The sequence below is a fragment of the Abrus precatorius genome, unplaced genomic scaffold, assembly GCF_003935025.1.
Source record: "Abrus precatorius isolate BTA unplaced genomic scaffold, Abrus_2018 Scaffold3, whole genome shotgun sequence".
In the NCBI taxonomy this organism is placed as follows: domain Eukaryota; kingdom Viridiplantae; phylum Streptophyta; class Magnoliopsida; order Fabales; family Fabaceae; genus Abrus; species Abrus precatorius.
The window spans coordinates 33,523,460-33,541,599 of record NW_020874373.1 but is presented as its reverse complement, the minus strand read 5'-3'; the positions used below and the strand labels follow the sequence as shown (position 1 = coordinate 33,541,599).

Genomic DNA, 18,140 nt, shown 5'->3' with positions numbered 1-18,140 from the left:
ACGATTAGTAATAACCAAGGGTAAAGAGAAGCATATGTAGAGAGGAAGGATTGGAATGAAACTCACCAGCACCACCAATATCCATGTATATATTCTTTATAATTTCTTAGAAGTTTGCATCAAATTGAAAATGGCAGTGCCTTCCCTCAAAACAATTGTGTTGAACCTGTTCTTCATCTTAATCGTCACATCCCAAGTGGCCAAAGCTACTAGTAGGCTTTCACTTCATTCCAACATCAACAAACCTTCTTTTGCTAATGCTACTATCGATGGAGATGAAGAAATTTTCCCATTTCAAAGTTTAGAATGCTATTCTATGCTTACCATTTTGAGCTGATTTTCCTCAATGATAATAAATTATATAAAAATATTTATGAGTAATTTGAGTTAAATTCTTTTAATCGATGATACTGATTTCATTATTTTTCCTTTTCTTTTTATACTTTAATCACAGGGATAGTCGATTGTGATGGAAGCTGTGTTTGCTGCCTTTGTGTCGATACTAGAGGACAAAAACGTTGTACAAATTGCTGTGGAGCATAGTGAAGTTCCTAACTAAACCATGTTTGTGTAATAATATTGAGACCTAAATAATCCTATACATCGAGGCACCCAATTTGCTATGAAATGGGTAATGCTAATAATAAAATTTAGTGTTATAAATTTCTCATTTTTTTGAGTTAATGTTTTGTCCTTTCTATGTTTGTCCTTCTAACCTATCGGCTGAATTGAAAAATAAAATAATTCGCTTTGATCAATCAATTCATTTGAATCACGATTATATATATTTTTTGTAAACCAACCATCTTATGAATGGATTAATAAAGGCCAAAAACCACAGATCATTTAATACCTAAGATTGAATCAATCCTATAATAACTAGACTAAATTAGTTTCACAGCTTGCACATTGGCATTTTAGCAAGAAAGAGATCGAGCTGAACAAAAGATCGTAAGATGTCCAGGTTAATATATTGCTAACCTAATGTCAAAATTCCTATGACTATTAGAGATTTTATATTGTCACAATCGTTTTGAGGAAATCAAGTACGTACATGAGGAGGCAACTAAAATAGGATATAAAGATCACCACCAAAAAAAAAATAAAAGGAAATAAAAGATAAGAATTGTTACTGATGGCTTTATTAGTTATTTGATTCAGATTTTATTTATTTTATAATATGATTTTTTTGTCAGCTATAATATATGATTGTTTTCTTTTTTGTTAACTAATAATATGATTTTGTTTATACAAATCTCAGAATCAATTTGTTTTTAATCGACAGTATCAATGCATAAAGTGCAAGACTAAGAACCCAGGCCCAAAATATTCTTATGGCCCATATTTACACTTTACCTTAATTGCAGACCATGCACCAACAGAGTTGAGTGCTCTAAAGTTGTAGGTTTAGTTTAAAGTTGAGTAAAATTGATTTGATGAAATTAATCTGAATCACATATTTTTATTAGTGTGTATGTTATATTAAAAAGTGAAAAAATTGATTTTTCAACTATGAAATAAATAAGTAGTAACTCGTCTTGCCGGAACATTTTTCTACCTCTGCTTTATTTTGAGGAGTTAGATATGTGTCAAGACTGACTTATGTCGCATGCATATGACTCACGTATATAAATTTTATATATCAAGAGACGAAATATCTTTATAGTTTGTCGCCAAAACACATGCTCAACCACAGAGGAACATAGCCCTCAAAAGAAAAGAGAGCCTAATTGTACCCTAGATATTTGCTAATACATTACATAAAACAAAATTATTTTTTTGTTTTTATTTATCAATTTTTTTTTTGTGGGGTTTAGTTAATGATATAAACAGCATGTATTATTAAGGTATATTAATGGAAGATAGTTAACCTTGAGTTATGCATTAAAGTCCAACATATGCACCAACCCCAAATATGTATATTTTATTTAAAATGCATCACTGAATACAATTTGTAGTACCTTTGCTCCATTAGGCGAAATGCAAAATGACTTTCTCCAATGTCATAGCAAAGAGTACATTATACCAAGTCATGTCTACACTTTGAGTTCAGGTTTTCTTTGTTGACATCTTCATTGTTTCCTTGAAATTTGACATATTTATACCACTTAGCCATTGCCAAATAAATTATAAGGTCAGCTGTTGTGAGTGCTGCTAAGAGAAAGTAAAACCTATCCAAATGTCCCTTATTCAAGTTTCCTGGAATCCACCCTGGCATGTCATCTCTAGCAGAGATCTTCATCACAATTGCAACAAGCAAGCTACTCACATAGTTTCCTAGTGATATTGAAGTCATGCAAAGTGCACTACCAAAGCTCTTTAATCCATCAGGTGCTTGCCCATTGAAGAACTCCAATTGACCCACATACATGAAAACTTCTGATGCTCCTACAAGTACATATTGTGGTACTTGCCAAAATATGGATAGTGAACTAGACCCTTCACAATTGTTGCAATCTTCTATTGCATTCTTCAACCTGAATTGCTCTACTAGCCCTGCTGAAACCATGGCCACAATTGCTAGGACTAAACCAATTCCCATCCTCTGAAGCTCAGTGAGTCCTTTGGATTTCATTGTTCTGGCTACAAGAGGGTCAAGAACTCTCCTATAAATGAAGATGAAAACTGCTACACTAAGAATGTCAAAGCTAGACATGCTTGCTGGAGGAATGTGGAAAGTGGAAATTCTAGTGTCCATAGCATCACCTTGCTCCACAAAGAGTGATGCCATTTGAGCAAAAACAACCGAGTATAATATGGTGCATAGCCAAATGGGTAGTAGTCTTAATATACATTTCACTTCTTCTACTTGTGTTACAGTAGCTAAACACCATGGATTACATTTATTCCCTTCCATCGTGTTGAAGTCTTTTGATGTGATAAATGCTGCTTTATCCAGGAACCTAATAAGTCAATATAAGTTCCATTAGTGACTTAATTACTAACACACTCTAAAAAACAAAATAGACTATACTAGCATAATACACTCAATTATTTTTTATTAGAAAGTGTAAGTTAACAAGGTATAACTTCTCACTACAGGATTTATATACAGTATACTTGGTATTATTTTTCAATCAACATTTCATCGTAATAATTGTTGTCATTGATAATTATTGAGATGAATGGTATATTTTATTAAAAAATAATAAGACAGTAATATCAGAGTTTCATTCAACTTATTAACATACTCTTACTTGAGAAGAAAAAAAATAAGTGGGAATAATTAGAAAACTGAATTGGGGTGGGAGGGGGAGGAAATGATGATATGCATACCTAAATCCTTCAGTGTGGAGCATTCTTCTCCCATCATTGGTTGAGCATTCTTCAACCTCGTAGAATTTTTCATCACTTGGTGATACCTTGATGTTCCATTTTCTAATTGCAGCAACAAAAACTTGGCAAAATCTAGGAATAGGGTTTCCACTAGGCTTAAAGTATCTGTATCTTCGTGTCCCACAAAGAAACAAAACTAATGCCATTGTAGCAGAACCAGCTGATGCCCAGAATCCCAAAGTCCATAGTCCCTCATCCTCAAAATAATTCAATATGGTGTTTGAGAAAAGTGACCCAAGGTTCAAAGCCAAATAAAAATAGCTAAAAAATACTATTTTTGAATGTTGCTCTTTAGGATCTCCTTCATCAAATTGATCAGCACCAAATGTAGCTATGTTAGGTTGATATCCTCCATTTCCTAGCGCGATTAAATATATGGAAACATAGAATAAAGTTGTTTGGTATGATGTATGTGATCCACATGGTAATTCTTTATCACCACAACCTCTAGGCTCCAACAAGAATATGTAAGATGATAGTGATAATGACACCAAACCCTGTCATGTAGAACATCAATTTTTATTAACACCAAAAATTGTAACTATTAATAGTGAATACTAATATCAAAATGATTTAAATTGAAAATTATCTTTATATTATGAATTTATTTAATAAAACATAATAAAGAGTAAATTAAATTGGTTTACGCTAAGTTTGCTAGTCTATGAGATATAGAATTCTGATATATAAGAAGTGACATAGATGAACATTTCCTTGTAAAATTTTACTTGATAAAAAAATTTGCTTTTTTTTTGTATAAATATGTATCAAGGTTCAATAAAGTCTAAATAAAAAAAATATACAAATGTTGTATGGTTTTGTTATATAAAATTCTCACAAAATGGAATGAACTTTCCTACAAGCGAGGGAAGGATGAAACACGTAGCTGTGGCCATATTAATATCAGGACTGCAGATTCTCTCGTGTCTTTTGCTCTTTTGTCTTCTTTTTAGGTGCCTAATTTTCTTCCTTCTTAATTATGGTGCAATATTCCATTCAAAAGATTGATACGTTTGCAGATACTAATTGGACAAAAAGTCAGCAGGAGAATCAAAGTATCTTTAGATGTAAATAAAAGATTAAGATTCAGTGTAAAATTTTTTAAACTTACACTAATATAAAAAGATTATATATATATATATATATATATATATATATATATATATATATATTTGAAAGTATCATAACTCCCTCACTCCATTATTTGTGAAGCTGATTATATTTGTATTTCGATATTCTAAATTTTGATTAGAACTTTTTTTTTTTCAGATTTAGCTATACACGTGAATAAATTATATAGTATATAAGGTTAATTAATTAAAACTCATAATCGGATTTGTCCTAAGTATGAAGTAAGAAAATATTCGAGTGACTTAAAAATATCTTAATTTAAAATTGTACACATTTATAATCTATTCAACATTCTAATTAACTTTTACCAATGAATAAGTGAAAAACCTAATCTATAAATAAGAAATGAAATAATCAATTCAAGTCTTACCCTTAACTTATTAAAGTAAAAAAATTATTTGTAAATTCAAGTTGAATCGTGTAACCCAAAGATTGTCCTCAACCCAGCCTAACTTAAAATCGGAAAGATGCTACTACAACTCAACTTTATTTTAAAAAGAATTAGACCCCAACCATCATCAGATTGATTAGATTAATGGGTCAAACAGAGTCTATATATATTTAAATTTATATTGAGGATAATAGGTATTGTTAATTATTATTTAAATGATTTAAAATTGAAGTTATCCTTTTTATTTCTTAATAATTTAAATAAGTATAATAAATATAAATTCCATATAAACAAAAGTGAGTTCAATAAATAACACATAAAACAACCAAACAGTAGTGTCTAATTGTAAAATAAATATACTAGTATTTACCTCCGATGAATAATAACTATAATAAAATATAACAATAGAGACAATAAGATCGTTCCTATTTTCAGTTTTCTTTTCCATAGACAGTCATAATCTTACCACATGTCAATTGAAATAGTTTCATGAAATCATGGTTCAGAGAAAAATTTATCTCTTAGGATTGTTATCCCAATCATGATAGAAGTTCTCAAGTGAAATATCTAAACATACTTAGTAGTATATGCACTATTAAAAGTCGAGGACCTAAGCCAGCTTTAATTTGTAAAAGGTTTGTAGTTTTTTAATCTTACTTATCGAATAAATCGTGCTTAATCAAATTTATATATTAATTCCTTTTAATATTATTACTTAGTTAAAAATTCGTTAAGATTTGATAAGAGGATACGGAAAAAGAGATGAAATATTAAACAGGACATGAAAGATGAAAGATGAAATTTAAAATAGAAGATTTAAGTCCTGCTGCATCAATATATATTTTTTCTAATAAACTAGGTCACACCAATATGAACAATACGTGTTAATTATTTAAAGAAACACATGTTCTCACAAGTTAGATCATTATAGAAGCTTGTTTATGAATGTGGAACGAATAAAAACTTACAACAACAAAGATGACCTGGAAGATTGCACAGGTCATGTACCTTCCCCAGTAAGAATCACTAAGGAAGGCTCCAAGAAGAGAGAAGAGGTAAACTGTCCCTGTCCATTTGCTCACATTGTTGGCTGCATCAGCATTGTCTTGACCCATCACTCTAGTCAAAAATAGTACAAGATTCACTCCCACACCAAAGAATGCCAAAGTCGCAAGTCCTTGGTTCACTAACACAACAAAGACGAAATCAAACAAATGAATTAATTAATATGATCATTAAATGACAAGTTTTGGTATAATAATAAATTGTAGATATAGTATGGAATATATTCCTATATTCCCCCTTTTTTATTTATGTAGTTGAAGGGTTGAGTGCTACCTAGAATCAAAATTCCAGCAACCCAATTTCCAGTTCTCTCTCGAACAGCAGGATGACCATGGCTATCAATAGCTCCATCCAGTGTGCAAATCTGGAGTACCTTGTTCACCTTTTCCTCTGATATGTCCTGAAATATTTAGTATAAAAATAAATAAAATATTATAATAATTGTTAATTACGGTTTGATCTCAATTCTAGCTAAGTTTTTATTAACAAATAAAAATGATCAATCATCAATATTATTTTTATTAGTATAGTAATTTTTTATAAGAAAATAAATTATTAATATATACTTTAAAGGTTTATGCTAAAAGTGTGTATTGTATTTTTTTATATGTTTATTATTACTTATATTTAAAGAATATTTTTATATAAAATGTTCTTATTAATATAGTTATAGGATAAAAAAATTAACATTTTAAACAAGAATCACTCAACTAAAAGTGACGATAAACACTTAAAAAGTGATAATGAACTCATTCTTACTAATTGTATATAAAATAATATATTAATATTTAATATATTACCACGTTCAGTCTTTTTTATAATAAATAAAATAGAATATTTTTTTTGTTTTTATTACAAAAAATAAATAATAGGTTCAAGATACATTAATTATTAAATTTTTTTATATTTTTTTATTAATATTATTAAATATACAAATTACTAATTACACCATTTAATATTATAAATATTTTTAAAATAAAATTTGTATTTATAAAAAGTATAACTTACTTAATTACTTTTTTTAGTTATAATAATTTAGTTTTTTGTTTTTTATAAAAAAAAGACCAGAAGTAATAATATTTTATTTTTGTAAATTTATTTATTAATAGAGTATATCATCATATTTACATTACCAGATTAACTTTTATTAAATAAAATTTATACTAATAAAAATTAATCTAATAATAAATTATTAATAAATAATAATTTTTAGTGTAAGAGAACTTTTTTAAAATAACAAAAATAAGTATATTATATTAGGACATATTTTTTTTATTTTTTATTGAATATTTCTTTCAAGAAGTACATCGGGACATGTTCAATAAAGTTGAGAAGTAAATAAAATTCGTAACAAAACAAGAAATTTAAACCAGTTTACCATTAAATAAATTTGTATATTAAATTTAGACACTTACACAATTTAATAATTTTTTAAAATATAAAATTAATTATTTTAATTATTAAATTGTCATATTATTTTTATGATCAAATATATAAAATTTTATATAATTTAAATATTTGTAAATATAATAATTAAAATTTGATATTTATTTATATTTTAAAAAATATTAAAATAATATAAAATAATGAAATAATTATTTATTTTTTATATAAATTTTATAAAATTAATTTATTAATAATTACATTTAAAATATTTATTGAATTAATTAATTAACTTTATATTGCATAAAAATTTCAGTAGTATTTAGCATATGATGTGAAAAGATTTGATTCATTCGTAGTTGCAAAATTGCAGGTGAAAATATATTGAAAAAGCTTGGACATGGCATGTGCAGCAGCAAGGTTTAAATGCCAACGAAATTTTCAGAAAATAAAATAAATAATAGATTGACAATAAATATTGTCTCTCTAAGTTGAAGAAGTTGATATTTTAATATTTAAGTTCCACCTCTTTTGTTCGATTAACAATTAATTTCACCTGCATGACACATTGTTCGTGCAAGTATCATAATTGTATCACGCATAAAAGATAGCTTTCCATTCAAAAACATGTGTGCATGAAATTATCACATGCAGTACATTAAAATGATTGGGAGACAAATAAGAGCTTGAAAACCAGTAGGGATCAACTCAACTTGAAGGGTCAAAGAGCTTTGATGCAGATCAATGAGGATCCCTCCCAGTAAAACTTAGTTATCTATAATTTTTTTTTAAAAATATATATTTAAGGATAACCAATAAAAACTTATGAATAATAAATTTTTATTAAAAATAATAAGATATGACATAATTCAATACATCAGTAATATTAAATATTACAAAGTTTAATAAAAATGTACTTTTTTTTATTTTTTAACTTTGATACACATTAAAAAGAATTAAACAAAGAAATTAAGCTTGAAAGAAATTGAAAAATAACAGGAACTAACCTTTTTAAGAAAATGTAAGCAACCCATTACTGGGGCTAATCTTGCTAGATGGAAATGCGAATGATTGGAAGAGAGGAAGAGGTTTTGAATTAGTGAGTTTGGTAACAAGGGAGAACTTCTAATAGCTAGGTATGAGAGAAAATGAAGATTTGGGCATGTATATATAGAAATTAGGAGGAGGACTCAATGTATTGGTTAGGACTTACACGTAGAAAGTGACAATTAAAGAGACAGTGTTACCACTTCATAAAAAAAAGAGAAGGTAATGTGTTGGGAAGGAAATTTGGAAGAAGCGTGATACAGTTGGATACATATATGACATAAACATCACAATCATCATGAATTTGATAGAGTATCACGTTTTAGGGGTACACTAATAGGCAAGCTGTCAGTGATAATTACGTATTTGAAACAGACGTTCCCAAACTTTCAAAAGTGCATATAATTATTATTTTCATAAGTATATATATTAATATGAAAATATAAATATTTTAATATAATAAATTGTTAAAATTATCACCCACAGCAGTTGTTGGATTATGTTCAAAATTTCATTGAAAATCTAATTCATTTACACTAAAGAGAATTATAATTCTTGAAAGCATTGTAAACTTAAGTTGATACAAAGATTTATAAGTAACAGTACACAACGTATTTTTATAAGGTTTTAACTGCAGAAAAAAAAATCAACATATAATAGATCAAGAGCTAGTATTCTAAGTAGAACTAGCTAAGCTTTGGAATAGAGAGTAGTCGTGATTATTTATAAATTATAAACATATACTTTTATAAGAGTTAGGGTTATTTATGTATAATTTGACTTCTTGAGTTCAATATATTTCAATAAATGGCCTCTGATGATGGAAATATAGTTTGAGTAACGTATCAGTAGGGGACTTATGCAGGTATTTAATTATAATAAAAAAAATTCAGGGAAGCTGCAACAGAAGAAACTTTCAAGTTAGGTAAGAAAAATGTTAAGGGAAAGCTTCGAATGCAAATGGTGGAGGCTTGAGCAATCGTAGGGGTGCGGCTTGTGCCCCCATTTAGCCATGAATGTTGACGGAGCAGACCACTCTATGACTGAGTTAGATATTCCATCCATAGCACAATGAGCTGGACCGCAGTTAACTAAGTTGGCTGCAACAAATTTTATGATTGTTTTTATTGAGACTCTATAATGTTTTTTAAAATAATTTTTATATTACTTAATTCGAATAGGACAGTAGCAAACATTAATATTACTAATATTTAAATAAAAAATTAAATAAAGAGTGACCATAAATATAAAAAAAAATTGACAATATATATTCTCGAATTTCAGGTTCAAGGATAATATATGCTAAGTTTATTCTTAAATAAACATGGTCTATTTTTAAAACTTAAACTGAAACTAGACTTATTTAAACCTTTTTAATTATAAGGTCTGCCTGCTTTAAAGAGATTAACATGATCTTAAAATTTGTTTAAAATCTTATTTTGTAAGAATTAGAACCCTTTGAATAAATTAAAAAACATATAATCTTACAATATTATAAATATAAAATTATTATTATTATTATTATATTAATTTAAATAGGTTGACTTATTAAATTAAATTTTTTCTTGAGTAATTTAAACTCTTAAAACTTAATAGAATTTTAAAAAGTCTTAACTTATAAGGTACATAGACCTAATCTAATTTAAGCCTAATATAATTAAGATTATTCTCGTCCCTTACACATATATTACTGATGCTTTTTTCAAAAAGGATTATTACGTTAATAAATTATAATTTTAGATATGTTAAAACTTAAGTTTATTAAAATACTCTAAAAAATACAGCTCGCTTATGTATACCTTCTAAAATATATAGATCCTCCAATTTAAGGTTTCAAATGGGACAATTATGGTATTAATAAGCCAATTTTGATAATCAATCAATGGCTTCAACTACTTCATAAAAGAAAATCAAAGAAAAAGAATTAAGGACTTCAAAAATATTTTTATTAATAACATTTACGCGTGTTTTAATTTTGTGATCTCGTTTTTCTTTTTTCCTAATACTCAATATCTTTTGTATCCTTCCTTTTCATTTTTCTGTTTCTTTATCTTCAGCTAATTACGAACTAAAGTCAAAGCTTTGAAAGTGCCTTATGGTGATTATGGAGCACGAAGTCAGTGTCATCCTGAAAAGTGAAAACTAAACACCTTTTTCATGCCATCTTTTATAATAAAAATGAGAAATACACAATAAAATAAATACTTTACAGAAACTTTAATCGGGTCATGCGCCAGTCCTTTTCACCTAAAAATTGGTAGGTTAATTTTTGTGTCCAAATTGGCTTTTAGTATATACATGAAATGACAAAGGCACGACTCTATTCAATTGGCTTACGTCTTATATTTCTTTAATGGGCACTTAGTTATCTGAAGAGTTGTTACCATTATAAGATGGAGCAACTTGCTGAGACTGTAGAAATGAATAAGCAGATCAACGATAACTCTATCTGCTTATCATTTTGCGAACATTCAAAACTGCCTTTTCAAAACTTTCAAGCAGGGCGGCTTAATAGATTGCATGGGAGATTTTCTAAAACTCATAAAATATCTTTAATTAGTACTCAATTAGTTTTCTAATTTATCCAATTAATAGATTAAAAATTGCATATAGTTTGATTATTTTTCATATTTTAGTCATGATAATTTTTTATATAAATTTATATATTTAAAAGAACATATAGCAAGGTTTTATTTTGTTTTATAATTCTTTTTTAACACACATGGTATTAAGTGAAAATCTGTGTATAAAATTTAATCGAAACAACAGTAGATAATTGGTTCCATGTTGTTTTAAAAATTGGGAATATAGCTTTGGTTTGCAGATAATTAGTCACTCATCAGAAACACTGCTTATGATGATGGTTGCTGTTTCTGATTTAAGGTGGTGTCCAATGGGACGATCACAAAATGTTTATGCGTCAAATATCTCTGTGTTTATGTCGTTGAAATTGCCTCCTATATAGACTACTATAGTTGTCGCAATTTGACCATTGTTGGATATCTGTCTATCTCTTTTTCATCCACGCTTTATTGGGAAGAGAGATTCGGAGAGGAGGAAAAAAAATAAATTTTGCATTTTTAATAAATATATTTAAAATTAATATAAATTTAAAATATTAATTATGTATTATAAATAATATACAATTTTTAAATTTAAAATTAAGACATATGTTTTCTTTTTATTTTTTTCCAAAATTTTCTTCCTAAATATATGAGATTCAAAATCAATATAATTAAAATAAATGCATTTAATACATTTTGATAAATGACAACTGTTAAATAAAATTAGACTATTTAAATTCTAAGCTAACATTTCAAATTCGATACGATGAAATTAAAGCTTAAACTGTAATATTATTTATCTATTAAATTTTTTTAATGAATATCAAAGAATATATATTAAAAATAAAATATTATATATAAATTGGTATTACTGTTACATGCTCTTAAACATAAGTTACAAAAGTAATTTATCTATTATCTAATAATTCTAAACTATTATGTTAATTGACAGTGAAATTATTTTAAAAGTTTTATATTTTTATACTTACTTAGGTTTATGTTTATTTTTTATTTTATCTTTGTTTGATCACTCTTTTTTATTAGTTATAATTTTGTATTTCTCCTTTTTGTATCCACCTTCTTGGAGTGGTTCAGCTGAGTGACACGGGTCTCTGTCACTCAACTTTGGTGCCAGTCACAACCCAACACTGTGATATGACATTTGTTATTTCAGTCAACATATTCTGATATAATTAGAATAGTATTCGCCTAATGTACCGTTAATAATTATTATTTTAGAATAAATTTAATTATATATAATATAAATTTAAATTTTTAAAATTATTTATTTTTATATATATATTATTTTAAAGTTAAAATATATAAGAATTTTATCAATTACGAAAATAAATTAATAATAAATTTTATTAAATCGTGTGATAATTTTTTTAATTAATGTTTATATCATAAATTTCATTATAAAATTTATTTTAAAAATTATTTATAATTTCTTTTAAACATATTTTTATTCTCTTTTAATAAAATTTGAAAAGTTTAAATAATTCTTATTTTAAAAATAAATCACAAGTAATATATATATATATATATATATATATATATAAAATAATGAATGAGTTAGATTAGTTAAAATAAATATTAAATTTAAATATTTAGACCACTTGATAATTTTATATAAAATTAAATCATTTAATCATTGAATCATGATATATTGTGATATGTATATCAAATTTTACATATTTCAATATTTATTTATATTTTAAAATTATATTATTTGTTTAAAATGAAATAATGTGATAAAATATTTATTTTTTAATGAAATTTTATAAAAATATTTTATTTAATAATAACTTTCAAAACTATATATATATATATATATATATATATATATATATATAAAATCTTAAATGATGAAACCAGAAAAAAAGCTCATCCTAACCCGGAAGTGCCACATCGAGTCATATGCATAAATTTGGCGTGCGCGGCTAGAACAGACCTTGACATGAAAAAATAGTTTCTCATCATTGGAATAAGACTAATCTCTAAAATCTCTTTATGTTTTTGGTTTTCAATGGACATTTAGCAAAATTCTACTCTCTTGAACACTTGACAATACATCGAATCTTCTGTTTTTAAAGCATGTTCGTGGTTCGACCTGGTTCATTTTCATTTCCTAAACCAATCTCAACCATTGCCTTCTGTAGCATCAGCATCATTATACACACTTTCATACTATATGAATCATTAAAACATCTTTTTAATCTTCAAAGGAAGATGTTAAATACCGTGCTCTATCAGCAAAATCAATATCCACGATTCTACTGTTTTGACGAGGAAGTGTAATAATAATAAAAAATATAAAGTGTAATTTGTTTATTATTATATTTATTATGGTTTCAAGCTATATCTAGTGCAGGTATTACGCAAGAAGGCCGAAAAAAAATAACTTCCCTTTACGGAAGAGATTCAATGGACGGCTTGGGATTTTCAAGTAGAAAAGTGTGACGAACAAAGTAAAGAGACTTTATTTCTATTTCACAGGAAAAGTGGGGGGGTAAATATACAGGGATGGAAATTTGGAAGAAGCGTGATAGACTTGGACACATGCATGACATTAACAAATTCACATGTCACCATCATCATAATCGATGATTCAATACCTTGACAGAAAATCACGTTTTACGTGTATCACTAATTAGGAAAGCTGTCAATGAAAATGACAAATTTGAAAGCACGCAGCATGCCCAACTTTCTAATGAATATTATGTACATTTTTTTCTGGCTAAAAATATTTGTATATTAGTTTCATAATTTATTCAGTAATGAAAAGACTAGTGATTTTTACTTTTCCGGATTTCATCAAGATATTCTATAAATATATAAAAAGTTAACAAAAATATTCGTATTTAACAATTAGAGAAGTTAGATCATAGTCAAATTTTTGTAAGCATTTAATATATATAACATTGCATAAGTTGATAGATAATTTTATGGAGTGCTGGAAAAAAATTGTACTGAATTTAAATTTATCTTATTATATAAACATTCAAACAATATTGATTAAAAACATAAAAAAAATATGATTTTCTATTAAACTTTCTCAAGTTATATCATCAATAAACTTCACCCTAGACTTATCAAAATAAATCATAAACTCTCATGTACAATATTTATTAAATAAATATTTATTTAAATTATTTAGTTAAATACGAGTGTTATGCCTTTTTTTTTCCATCCTACAATATTTTGGCATCCAAGAATTAGCCGCTCTAATATTTATAATTTTAAAAACTGCACAATTATAAATTTAATTTAATTTACATAATCTGATTCGAAAATATCACACACATGGTTGAAAAAGTTGGTGACAAAGGAAATATGTGGACCTTCAATTTTGTCACTTATTTTTATTCTCTAATTTTCTATATCGCTATCTTTTCTTTCTTTTTAGCTTTTCTTCTGTATTCAAGAACTTAAGTCAAAGCTTTCAACTTGGCTTTAAGGAGACAAGGGACACGAAGTCAATGTACGATAATCATCAACTTTAAAAATGAGAGTTCAATTGGTCAGATATGCCAAGTCCTTTTCGGTAGGTCCAAAGTTGTTAGGTTAGTTTTTTGTCCAATTGGCTCATGAAACGTGAAAATCACTGGCCACAATATATATATATATATCACAAATTTTTTATTGCCCACTTGTTGCTTGTCAAAAGGGATGCTCAAGATTAATTTGACCATTGCGCACAAACTATAGAAGATTAAACCAATAAGCAGAAGCTGATATCTTTCCGCTTATCATTTTGCCGATACCTGACTCATCAATGTAAAATTTTCAAGCTGATTTTGTGGCTTTTCACGTGCTCTTGGATAAGCACACAGGTATATTACGCCAGTGATCGAGTTGAATTAGAAAAATTATCTTGTGTTAATCCCCTTTGCTATTTGGCTTAAGTGTCCCTTAAGATTGTGCAACGTACACAAACTAAAGAAATAAATATACAGAACTGATATTGTTATCATTCTGCGGATAAATAAATATTGACCTGACTAAGCATTTTGGAAACTTTCTAGCAGATTTTGAGGGTTTCAGTTCATTTCTTATAGAAATTAAATTATGACTTAGATATTCCTAATATTCATTGAAAAATACTAATTAGTGTTATTAGTACTAATTCATAAATCAAAAATAATTATTTAAGACACTCTTAAAAACACTTAGTTAGCAAGGCCATATTTATTTGGCTTGCCTGTTATATTTCTAAACGGTGCATTTTTCTTACCAAATTAAAGGGGTGCTTAAGATTTTGGAATGATCCCAAACTAAAGAAATTAATCAGCAGTTGATATGTTTTGCTTACCATTTTGCGGAGATCTGACTCAGCATTTTAAGAATTTTCAAGCAGATTTTGTGGTTTCCACTATCATGGATAAACACGATTAGACTACGCCAGTAAGTTTAATTAGAAAAATAAAATGTGTTAAACTTCAATTAAATTTGATTACGTGCATAGGAAAAGCCAAAATTTCTAAATGGAGTTAGGTAAGTAGAATCCGTAAATGTGTAAACTTCTCGAGCACATGCGGTCTAAATTTTTATGGTGGAGTTTATCTTATTGTGGTGCTAGTGGAGCCGTTTACCAAAGGATATATAGAGTATCTTTGACACTCTGAGTAATACTCTAGTTATCAACTTAGCATTTATCTTAAATATTTGATTGGAAAGTTCGTAGACATATAATTAAAATGGAAGAGAAACACATAGAAAGGTACGCAGACAATGTTTAAAAAGGAGTTTGAAAAAAATATATAACTCCTTGAACATATTAAATCTATAGAGAAGATTGGAGTATCAATAATCCATATTAAAAGAATAATTATAACCAATAATAAGTGGTTTACTTTATTTTATTTCTTAACTATGGTATTTTCATAAGAATGTACTGCATATCTCTCAAATTATTATGGAAGAATCATACCCATGCTAGTGCAAGTAATTAGTTAGTTATATTTTGCTTTGTAAATGAATTGACCATTTTATGATAATAATGGAATTGACAAAAACATACTACCTAATTCATTTGGATTAGTCAATTGTGGGTGATAAACTTGAAAAGTTATAAGTTAAATTTTATTTTGAAGTTTTTGTAGACTTATCTCGCATCTAACTTGATCAAATCAAGTTATAGAAAAATTAAATTTAATTCATTCAAATTTAAGTCTAATCTTTTTATTTTAAAGAGTGCAATACATATAACATAACCGGTGATATTTGAGTTGACCAAGTCTAATATTGTAGACATGTTTTTCAAATTATATAATAAAAAATCCCTAGTAAATAAATCTGCTTGATTATCGCATGACTAGATTTAATTAAAGGTTTATATCACAATTCTTTGAAAGATCATAAATTAAGAAAAATAAATTTGGTGTATATTAATTATATATATTGTTAGAATTATATAGAGATGTTATAATGTGTGTTATAACGTGTTTTATGTATGATGAATGGAATCTTTATAGTTTTACCTAATATTTTTCAGGATATCCTTCTTCAAACTGATCAGCCCCAAATATATGTAGCAATGTTCGGTTGATATCCTCCATTTCCTAAGGCTATTAGGTATATATGGAAACATAGAATAATGTTCTTTGATATGATGGATGTGATTCACACGGTAATGATCCCAGACCCTGCACTTACAACATTAATTCTCGTATCTCAAAGATTACTAGATGTATTAAAAAAGTAAAAAGGATATATAAATGTAATTATAATTTTCTATTTAAAATCTTATATTGAAGATAGGACAAATGCTAACAACTATTCTATGGTTAAAAAAAATAAATCATTAAAAATATTATATATGCATTTAAACATTTTTTGTTTTTTTTATTCTTTAACTAGTTATTTTAATATTAAAAAATAATAATTAAGAAGACTCTAACAATAATTATATATAATTTTTAAAATGATCATAAGATGTTTTACGATTAAAAGCAATATTGCCTAGAAAATAACTTAACTGAATATGATTGTGCAAATTAATTTAAAGAAGTTAAAGGACAAAATTGGTGAGAAAATTTAAATAAGCAAAAAGTTTATATCTTTAAATGTTTATATAAGAAAAGGGAAATTGTTGATCGATAACAAAAGGGAGATTAAGAGAATTAATTGCGATTATGTTGGCAATTTAATTGCAAAAGCACTCTACATGATAATATATCAAATTCATGAAGGAGAATGAGGTTTAAGAGTAATCAATTAACAGTGTTTAACTAGGGATGATAATTAAATCAAACCCATGAATACGCATTTTACCGTGACTTAACTTTGACCAAAAATAAAATAAAATTTTACTTTGATTGAGTTCAAGTTATGGTTTTATATAAGATTTTGTTTCCACAATCGCATTTCTCATAATTATTGAAAATATAAATGACAATTTACTATTAAAATAATTTGTCATAATAATAGTTAGAATATAGTTACTATATGATTTATTTTCATTCCACCTCTCTAAATTCAATCTTAATCCTGCCTCCATCTTTGACAGGGCAGTGTTGGAAGTGAAAATCTCTACCCCGCCACATCCTATTGTCATGCCTTGAACGATAGGGATGGATGCATGTCGAAAGAAGGGAATATATGACTTAGTGGGTGAAAAAGAAAAAAAAAAAAAGGTTAAGTTAATTAAAATGTGATGTCCAGTCTAGTTGGGATAAATTTTTTTAATAAACCTTCTTTTTATAAAATATAATAATTTATTTTCGTAAAAGTTTAAAAAGATTAAACAAATTTTTTTTCAGAAATTATCAAAGATAAAAAAAAATATTTAAATTATTTCTAATGCATGTGAAAAGTTTTATTCTATACTGAAACCTTTTTTTATAAAGACTTTTCTAAAACTTTACTCAAACTGAGTTCTAGTAATAAATTTGTTGTTTTTTTTATTTTTTAATAAGACATATATATATATATATATATATATATATATATATGTTTTAATAAACACAATTAAAGTTAGTTATCTTTTAAAATATTATAATATAATAAATTTATCTTTATTTATTATCATTAAATTTAACTTTATTGTTAATAATTTTTTGTTGTTTAGGTTTCTCTTATCTCTATTTGTTATGGGAAAATTGAAAACACAAATAATAAATATTTTATAAAAAATTAAAATATCTTATAATAAGGATTAATAATTAAAAAAATTACCTTATAAAAAAAGAGTAAAAACATATGTGACAAAAAATTAAGTT

The 18,140-nt window shown here is 26.6% G+C and overlaps 1 protein-coding gene across 1 annotated transcript; it reads right to left on the bottom strand.

Moving 5' to 3' along the window:
- Positions 1-2,020: 2,020 nt before the first annotated feature.
- Positions 2,021-8,340, bottom strand: LOC113862533 (protein NRT1/ PTR FAMILY 7.3-like). Its single transcript, XM_027495614.1, has 5 exons — positions 8,314-8,340; positions 6,197-6,323; positions 5,827-6,044; positions 3,277-3,833; positions 2,021-2,903 (listed from the first exon to the last, which is right to left on the bottom strand). The coding sequence occupies exons 1-5, from the start codon at positions 8,338-8,340 to the stop codon at positions 2,021-2,023; spliced, it is 1,812 nt and encodes a 603-aa protein (XP_027351415.1).
- Positions 8,341-18,140: the final 9,800 nt, after the last annotated feature.